Source organism: Mobula hypostoma, chromosome 22 (assembly GCF_963921235.1).
Source record: "Mobula hypostoma chromosome 22, sMobHyp1.1, whole genome shotgun sequence".
Classification (NCBI taxonomy): Eukaryota; Metazoa; Chordata; class Chondrichthyes; order Myliobatiformes; family Myliobatidae; genus Mobula; species Mobula hypostoma.
Window position 1 is genome coordinate 16,069,839 of NC_086118.1, and position 10,164 is coordinate 16,080,002.

A 10,164-nucleotide genomic window follows, 5' to 3' on the forward strand; every position below is an offset into this window, starting at 1 on the left:
GCAGCAGCATTCTAAAGGGAAGATGAGGCAACCATAGTTGATAAGGAAGTCAAGGGCAGAATAAAAGCAAAGGAGATGGAATACAATATAGTAATGTAGCCCCCCGGCCAGCCTCAGGGTCGCTCAGCTCACTGTCGTTTAGGGAAACAGCCCTCGGCCCCGCCAAACTGAGTAATAGTTTGTGTGGATGCTGTGTGATATACCACCTAAATAACAGGCAATACACCAGATATGATTAAATGAGTTTCAGTTTATAGATATTACTGGAACTAGATAATTAATAGATAATAAAATATAAAAGGCGCCACACTTATCAAAGTTCAATCTCATCGTGCACAAACAGTTGGAGCTCAGGACCCTTCTTCTCCAACCTGCGTCTCCCCTCGGACCACCTCGACGTGCTGCCTGGGACCAACAACAGTAGTCGACCAGACGCTCCTCACGAGTCCATCTCCTCTCCTCGCCAAACACCCTGGACCTCGGACTCCTGCTCGGGGTTCGACCCTGTTAGCGGACTTACAGCACCTTATCCATCCTCTGTCTCTCTCTCCCGCCTTCTGCACAAAAACCCGCGCACCACACTAACTTACAGACACACAGAGAGAATTACATCTATCCCAATTGGTTTGTTCACTCTCTTATCAGTAACATGATCCAAACAAACTGCTAGCAGGAGGACTTTCTCCGCAGATAACATAACAAAGAAGCCATTTTAATTAGACTATGCAGTAACATAAAAGAAGAAACCCCTTACAGTAAAAATTAATGGGAAGATAAGAATATTGGAAGCTTTTAAAAATCAACAGAAGGCAACTACGAAAGCAATAAGGAGAGAAAAGATGAAAAATTAAAGGTAAACTAGCCAATAATATAAAATGGGATACTAAAAGATTTTTCAGAAAGATGGCAGATGAACTGAGTAAGAATTTTGCATCAGTCTTCATTGTGGAAGACACCAGCAGTATGGCAGAAATTTGAGTTTCAGGAAGCAAAAATGAGTGTAGTCACAATTACTGACGAGAAGATACTTGAGAAGCTAAAAGATCTGAAGGCAGATAAGTCACCTGGATCAGATGGACTGTACCCAAGTGTTCAGAAAGAGGTAGCTACAGAGACTGTAGAGATATTAATTGTGATCTTTCAAGAATCACTAGTTTGCAGAACAGAGATAAGTAAGAATTACTTTAGCCAGAGGGTGGAGAACCTGTGGAAATTCAATACCTCATACAACTGTGGAGGATGTCATTGGGTATAGTTGAAGCAGACCTTGGTAGATCCTTGATTAGTTCGGGTGTCAAAGGTTAAGGGTTGAGAAAGAAAATAAATCAGTCATGATTGAATGGCAGTGTCTCAATGGGCTGAATGGCCTCATTCTGCTCCCATATCTCATGAATTTATGCTGTTATATTCCTTTAACCTGTCCTATCCATATATTTGTCCAAGTACCTTTTAAATGTTGTTAATGCATCAGTCTCAATAATTTCCTCTAGAAGCTCTTTCCACATACCAACCCTCTGGATGAAATACTTCTCTCCTAAGATCCTATCAAAATTCTCACCTCTCACCATAACCTAAGCCCTCTCCTTTTTTAATTCTGCATCCCTGGGATAAAAACTGTATGCACTGACCTATTTTCCTCATGATTTTATACCCCTTTACAAGTTCATCCCTCATTTTCCAATGCTCCAGTTCCAATAGTCCCAACCTGCTCAAACCTTTCTTAGTCCCTCAAATCCCAACAAAATCCTTGTAAATCCCCTCTGCCTCCTCAAATCGATAACTAGAGTCAGAATTACCAGTGGGCTCATCAGGCTTATTTGGAAAATGAGATACACACCTACAGTATATACTAATCAGCACATTGGAAATTGTATATATTAATGCAATTTTGTTTGTTAACCAGACAGATACACATTTCCTTCCTAAGGCTCACGACCATTGGAAACAATGCAACATGAGACGGATTTTGAATTCTCAGTTAAACCAAGTCACTTTTTAAACAACATAATTGCATCCCTGAAAGTAAACTGGTATAAATGGATGGGTAAGATGCCTATTTTTTGAAAATTAATCAACATTCCACTTATATCATAACTCTTATTTATCTAAGACATTGAAAGATGCTTCACAAAATTTGACACCAAGCCATTAGGGCAGGCAACCTAAAATGTTATAAATAAAGGCATCTGTTAGTTTTGTGAGACCACGGATCTGCACCTGGAAAGTCTTCACTCTCCAGGGCGCAGGCCTGGGCAAGGCTGTATGGAAGACCGGCAGTTGCCCATGCTGCAAGTCTCCCCTCTCCACGACACCGATGTTGTCCAAGGGAGGGGAAAGGGCTGATACAGCTTGACACCGGTGTCGTCGCAGAGCACTGTGCAGTTAAGTGCCTTGCTCAAGGACACAACACACAGCCTCAGCTGAGGCTCGAACTCACGACCTTCTGATCGCTAGTCGAATGCCTTAACCACTTGGCCACGTGCCCAAACTAAAAGTTTATTTATTTATTTATTAAGATACAGCGTGGAATAAGCCCTTCAGCCCGTCCAGCTGCACCACTCAGCGACCCCTGATTTAACCCTAGCCTAATCACGAGAAAATTTACAACAATCAATTAACCTACCAACCAGTACATCTTTGGGAGGAAACCGGAACATTAGGAGGAATCCCATGCAATCACAGGGAGAATGTACAAACTCTTTCCAGACTGCGGTGGGAATTGAAGGCAGGTTTCAAGGTAGACTCTCACAGTAAGGAGAAAGGGAAGAATAATTAGGGAATTCTCAAGGAACAATAGCAGAGGAGTTAAACAAAGCTAGAATTGGAGAAATGGCTGTTGGATCATTAAACGAAGATGTTAAGGATCTGAAAACAAAGCCACATACTGCTCAGTGGAAAATTGTAGGGCAGCAAAGGGGTTGCAGATGAATAGATCTCGGCAAAATTTGGAATTCAGGCAACAGGATTTTAGATGAAACAGAAAACAATGGGGCCAATTTGAAGAGAATGATCAGGAGAGCCAGGATCCAGCTAGCCTGAGCATAAAGCGCTGAAGATATCTTAAGAGAGAGTCTGATCAAAAACAAAGAATTGGTTGCTGAGCAGAAGGCAAACAATGAGAACAAATGGGCCTTTCTGATTGCCAGACTAACACTGTATCTTGGTATCAAAGTTTGGGACTCAGATACCCATACCCTGGCTGAGAAGATGAAATGCCATTTTTCCAAATTTGCTGACAATATTAAACTGGTTGATTGTGAGAACAGAGGAAGACTAGAAGAGACTTCAGGGGGATCTGGACAAGCTGAATGAGTCAGAAGGAATTATGGTACAAGTTGTTCAAATATGTTTTGACAAATATTACAAAATCACAGTCTTTGTATTCAGCCACCAGAGATTAGGAAGTGTTGATCTTCAAAAGGATCTGGTGAAGGCCAACCAGCAACTAAAAGTGATTAAGAGGATAAATGGTATCCAAGGTTTTATTTATAGAGTTCGATTACAAATCATACGTAACGCCCTGGGAAGGGTTTCACTGCTAATGTAATGGTTGTTCTGTAGTAGCAGTGATTGAGTTATGACTAGAGATAACAGTGGAATGTGTGCCATCCGATGAGAGGAGTGTTTTTTTTAATCTTGTGCCTGAGAGCGAGTTATTCAAGGTCTTTTGTTCGGTGGAAGATGAAGAGAGAAGATGCCAGAACGGAGAGGTCACAGTCACCAGAAAGGAGTGGACTTGGAGTGGGGCCGGGAGTTAACGATGCCGGGGGGAAATCAATGGCGGACTAACGGACGGGAAACCGTGAGCTCCAGCGTACACATTAGACTGTTACATTAAAATGGGCCCTTTTCTTTTTGTTTTACTTTACTAACCCTTTAGTCAAATGAAGAATTATAAAGCTAATTCGTTTTCTTGCATATGGTGTACTGGCTGCTATTTCATGGTACTGATCTGTAACATGGGAACACATAATGCAGCTTCCACCCATACAGGAGGTTTTGCACCTCAATGTCATACGTTTGGTTGGGCCAGAGATCGTCTTCCCTCGGTTTACACAGCCCACAGAACCAGAGGGTAACACATATCTTCATTAAACTGCATATGGCCATTGTATATAGACTACTGTGTATAGTTTTATACTTTTAACCCAAGAAAAGATGTTCTTGCAATAGAAAAATGCAGTATGATTGTGTAAACCGGTTCCAAAGACAGTGAATTTACTATACATGGAGAGATGGAGAGATTACATTCTTTGGTGTTCAGAAACTTTTTCAAAACTCTTAAAAGGGATGTAAGGGATTTCCTCTTTTATGTTACTGCTAAGGCTAATAAAAATGGCTTCTTTGTTATGTTAGAATAAAACGGCTTCTTTGTTATGTTAACTGCTGAGAAAGTGCTTCTCTATAGCAGCTTGTTTGGGTTATATTACTGATAAGAGAATTGCATTCATTTGCTAACCAATTGGGATAGATGTTATTCTTTCTTGTGTGTCTGTAAGCTATTGTTTTTGCGGGCTTTGGGGCAGAAGGCGTGATGGGGACAGAGAGAGGGGACGCGATGCTGTAAACTGGGCAACGGAACGGACCCTGAGTAGGAGCCCGAGGCCCAGGGTCTTTGGCGAGGAGAGGAGACGAAGACAGACTCATGTGGAGCGTCTGGTTGACCACCATGGTTGGTGCCAGGCGGCGGGCCGAGGAGGTCGGAGGGGATCGAATGGTGGAAAGAAGACTCCGTTAATTGAGTTCCAACGGTTGTGCATGAAGTGGTTGAACTCTGATAAGTTTGGCACTTTTTACTTTCCTTTTATATTTTATCTCTATTAATTACATAGTTCCAGTAAGATTTATAAAGTGTAATCATTTAATCGCATACGGTGTACTGTCTATTATTTGGCGGGGTGGGGTACGTCACACAGCATCTACACAAACGGATTACCCAGTTTGGCGGGGCCGAAGGCTAGATGAAAGCGAGCTGAGCGAACCTGAGGTTTACCGGGGGCTACAGGGATTAATAGTTAAATGCAGGGAAAGTGCCACTCGTGACTAAGGATTCAAGGACAAGAAAACAGATTGAAAGTAATAGGTAGGCTGTTTAGGACTGAGAGGAAGGAAAAATATTCTTCATTAAAAGAGGCTTCATTTCTTCATCAAAATATTCTTCATTTGGAATTTTCTAATTCAGACAGCTGTGGAAGCTCCATAATGTTCATTCAACACAAAGATCAATACATTTCTACACATTACTATATGGGATAGTGCTGGAAAATTGTATAACGGTCAAAGATCAGCTACAACTTTGCTCAGTGATAGAACCAGCTCAGTGGGCCCAATGGCCTGCTCTTATTTTTTTAGGGTAAAAGCAATCAGTGACTCAAAAGATCAAATGGAGGGAGTGCAGGAGATCCAGCAATTAGCAGATAACTACAGCGTCTCTGGCCTAAGCTTTCATGTCCCACCCCAATGATCACCAAAAGCAGAGGACGATAAGCAGGAAAACTTCTAAGAACTCCTTATCTGAGAAGCTGTTTTGACCACATTCCACAGAATAACTTTGTCATCCTAGTCAACAAGATGTTGAAGAAACTTGCATATCAAAAAACAACAAGGCCTCTAGTTTAGACAGTACTCCTACTGAGGTTCAACTAGAACTTAAGTCACAAATCCAGCCTCACCTCCCTCATCTGGGAAGACGACGACGATATGCCTTCAAACATGCCACAATTGTGACCACCTTGAAGAACAGAGACAAGCACACTGTGGTACCAATCTGCAGTCTCCCTGCTGTCGGGCACAGTGAACGTCATCGCCAGGGTCTTTATTTCTGGTTTTATTTTGTTGAGATACAGCACGGAATAAGCTCTTCCAACCCTTTCATCTATGCTGCCCAGTATACCCCCAATTTAATCCTAGTCTAATCATGGGACAATTTACAATGACCAATTAACCTACCAACCGATAGGTCTTTGGACTGTGGGAGGAAACTGGAGCACCCGGAGGAAACCCATGTGGTCACAGGGAGAAGGTACAAACTCCTTACAGGCTGTGGTGAGAATTGAACCTGGGTCACCTGTACTGCAAAGCGTTGTGCTAACCACTACACTACTGCGCCACCCTCAGGTCCTCTGAAAGTAACTTCCTCCCTATAGAGAAGGGCTGCTCCCCACATCGTAGGCTGCCTTCCATTCATTAAGGGGCATAAAAAAAGCATGATCTTCACTGCCCGACAACTCCAAGAGAAATGCATTGTCCACTATACATTGCCTTTTGTGACTTTACAAAAGCCTTTGGCTCTGGTCACCGTGGAGGAACAGCCGACTGGTGGTGTAGTGGCATCAGCGCCAGACTTCGGAGCAAAGGCTCCTGAGTTTGAATCCAGCCGGCTCCCTTGCACGCCTTCCATCCGTGCTGGGTTGAGCATCGAGCTAGCAACTCAGCCTCGTCAAAATAAGAAAGCCTGCTAAAAAAAAAAGCCGTCATGACGGCATCCTAATGATTCCACTCGGAGTTAAGGGCTTTCTTCTTCTACCATGGAGGAACTATTTAAAAACAAAATCTTTCTCAAATTTGGCTGCACCCCAAAACTCAATGCCATTCAAGTCGTATATGAAAGCAAGCAAACTTTGATTCTGGATAATGGATCCAGCATAAACCCACCCCAGGGCAGTGCGGGATCAAGCAAGGCCTGTTTTATTGTTCCAACCCCTCTCTCAGTCAATATTGTCCCTTGTATCTTGTAAACTTCTCACTGGGAGGAGCTAAACTTAGTGGAGGAATGGAAAATAGTTCAAATTCAATCCTGTAAACTCCAAATCTGGCCATTGAGCTGCAACGTAAGGATAACATTAACACTTTTGAAACGTTTTCAACTCTTCTAAAACAATAGGCCTATGTGGAACAATAATAAGCAACTAAAGTTCCTCCAGCAACATATCCCTACCGTATAACATTACACACACAAAATAAAAGATATACAATTAGACTGGAAAACATTAACTATTTTCCACGTACAAAATGTTGGAGGAAATCACATTAGGCAGCATCCATGGAAATGCAGTCGACGATTCCCTGATATTGCCTGACCTCCTGAGTTCCTCCACCGTTTTGTGTGTGTTGCTTTGGACTTCAATCATCGGCAGAATTCCACCTGTTTACAACCATTTTCCATATTTTGGGTGCTGACTCTGAGTGAGAACAGCCAGTCTTTGGCTGTCTGTGAAAACTAAAGGTCAAGGCCTCCAGTCAAGCACCTCCCCTGCCGGAGGCCTTGAGCTTCAGTTTTCACAGACAGCCAAAGTTAGGTGGAGTTTTTGTTTCATTCTTCAACCCTCTAAACAACTGGTGAACCCGCAAAGCTGACAGGCAACTTGACGCCGCGAACTTGTGATCGCCATTCAGGAATTTGTCTGGAGATTCTTAGAAAGACATTAAGCGTAAGTCATCAAAGTCGCTGGTGAACGCAGCAGGCCAGGCAGCATCTCTAGGAAGAGGTGCAGTCAACGTTTCGGGCCGAGACTCTTCGTCAGGACTAACTGAAAGAAGAGCTAGTAAGAGATTTGAAAGTTGGAGGGGCAGGGGGAGATCCAAAATGATAGGAGAAGACAGGAGGGGGAGGGATGGAGCCAAGAGCTGGACAGTTGATTGGCAAAAGGGATATGAGAGGATCATAGGACAGGAGGTGTAGGGAGAAAGAAGGGGGGGGAACCCAGAGGATGGGCAAGGGGTATAGTGAGAGGGACAGAGGGAGAAAAAGGAGAGTGAGAGAAAGAATGTGTGTATATAAATAAATAACGGATGGAGTACGAGGGGGAGGTGGGGCATTAGCGGAAGTTAGAGAAGTCGATGTTCATGCCATCAGGTTGGAGGCTACCCAGACGGAATATAAGGTGTTGTTCCTCCAACCTGAGTGTGGCTTCATCTTTATAGTAGAGGAGGCCGTGGATAGACATGTCAGAATGGATATTCTTCCCCTCCCACTTTCAAATCTCTTACTAACTCTTCCTTCAGTTAGTCCTGACGAAGGGTCTCGGCCTGAAACGTCGACTGTACCTCTTCCTAGAGATGCTGCCTGGCCTGCTGCGTTCACCAGCAACTTTGATGTGTGTTGCTTGAACTTGCAGCATCTGCAGAATTCCTCGTGTTTATGAAGCGTAAGTTAATTGTTTTCCAGATCCCAAGCGAGGCACCAGAGCAATTAAAAGCTCGACACCCAATGCTCAATGATAATAAATCACTTCATAACTCGTTCATGATGCTGTGCCCCGCACTGCCCGTGTTCAGTCATAGTGAACCCGACATCTCAGGCCGACAGCGTGTCCTGGTGCGCAACTCACCGCCGCCCCGCATCGCGTCCTTGCTGCCCGCACCGCCGGGTAATCACAACGCCGGTCCGTGACACGCCTGGGGAACGAGGTCGCCCCGGCCACCTCGCACCAAACTTCCCGGCCGAGCCCTCGAGAAAGAGCAGCGGCTCGCCTGCACAGACGCACCGACAGCGCCATCGAAAGCGGTCTGACCTTCGCTTAATACATCCGGTAAGAAAGCGAGTCCCCGCCTCCACAGCATGGATCTGAGCTCAGCTCTCCCAGTAACACGGGCGGCAGCGCTCAGGTGTTTACTGCCCCGATCACTCTACCCTCCCGTCGGCAGCACAGACTTTCTCGGAGAATTTGTAGATATTGCTATTGCAAATTAAATTCCCAGACCATAAAACACACCACAACAGACAGTAAATGCAACACCGCTAAACGTTATGCTCATACTTAACACAGCTATTGACTGTAAATGCAACGCTTAATATGAATTCTCCGAAACATGACTGAAATGCGGGTGTAGATCTCCCGTTGGGTCCAGTGGGGAACCACTCATATTTTCAAAACTACCGAATTAAATCAAATTGTTTTTCTGTTCTGGGTTAACCACAAATCGCATTTAGACATAAACATATTTAGACACCCATTATACCTCGTTTTGTTTTGAACAAAAAATTCTCAGCCTGCTGGCTTAGACACAAGTATTGTGGTAACAAGTCTCCCTTCAGTATCCTTAGCAATTACGATAAAGTTCAACAACATAATTTCTTTGTTTTATTCCCATTCTTTTGATAATACAACAAATTGAAGGAAATAGAGAAAACGAGGTTTATGGGAAATGATTTGATCATTGGATTCATATTTATTCAATAAATATAGCGAGGTCTTGCATTCCCCTCAGTTTCCTTTCATCATCTCTTAATTATTGATGCGTTCTATTTTCTTTAAATTAGCAATTCCAGAATCACACTGTATTGGTTGTGATGAGGGATGTAGAGGTCACAGGTAAAACAGATGCGCTCCTCTAAAAATTCGATTATTTCTAGTAATAGAATCTCCTTTATAGAATCTTAAATTTGAGATTTTTTTACTGTTTCTCTCTGGACTGACAGCATTGAAGCCAATTGTACCAATATAATTGAGTTGAGTCAGGAATGCGTATACAATATATATTGCAAAATTGGAAATAAAGGTAATCAGAAATCAAAATGCCCAAGAAACCTTTAATTGTTCAATGTGATGCATATCAAAGTTCCATTACACCCAAACAGGCTAGGAATAAGAGCCAACTAATCCCCAAAATAGCTACAGTATGTCCAGAAATGACCGTAACCTACCAATTAATTCATGGGATACCATTAACAAACTAACACGCCGAAAAAAAGCTTCCACCAATCCAGCTATTAACCAAGTAATTATGAGATTATTCATCATTTTACCATTCATAAATGTTGCTATTATTAACTCACTATTCTCAGAAATAACTTCTAGTTTTCTCCTTTCACCACGAATAGCCATAAAATATTTTCGTTCTGGGTATAGTCAGTTAACGTCCCAGACATAACTGCAGGAACCAGACACCACCAGAAGCAGTTATTATCAATTCCCAGTTAAACAAAAAACACAAACCAGAAACAATTCATACAGGAAGTCAGGAAGTATCTATGGAGGGGAATAAACAATCAACGTTTTGGGCCGAGATCCTCCAATCACCATCTTGTGTGAGTTGCCTAAGATTTCCAGCATCTCCAGAATCCCTTGTATTTATAACCAGAAACAATTACTCGTTGCCGTCTATCATATGAGATCATCATTAGTCATGCATTCCCAGAAGTGGCGTTCAATCTATAATTGA

The 10,164-nt window shown here is 42.9% G+C and overlaps 1 protein-coding gene across 1 annotated transcript in view; it reads right to left on the reverse strand.

Annotated features, from left to right (window-relative positions):
* LOC134360195 (protein SCO1 homolog, mitochondrial-like) overlaps window positions 1-8,540 on the reverse strand; it is a 34,626-nt gene extending 26,086 nt beyond the window's left edge. Inside the window, exon 1 of the mRNA XM_063074244.1 lies at window positions 8,331-8,540. Coding sequence (XP_062930314.1) covers window positions 8,331-8,498 — 168 coding nt within the window. The 5' untranslated portion in view covers window positions 8,499-8,540. The remainder of the gene's footprint in view (window positions 1-8,330) is intronic.
* Window positions 8,541-10,164: the final 1,624 nt, after the last annotated feature.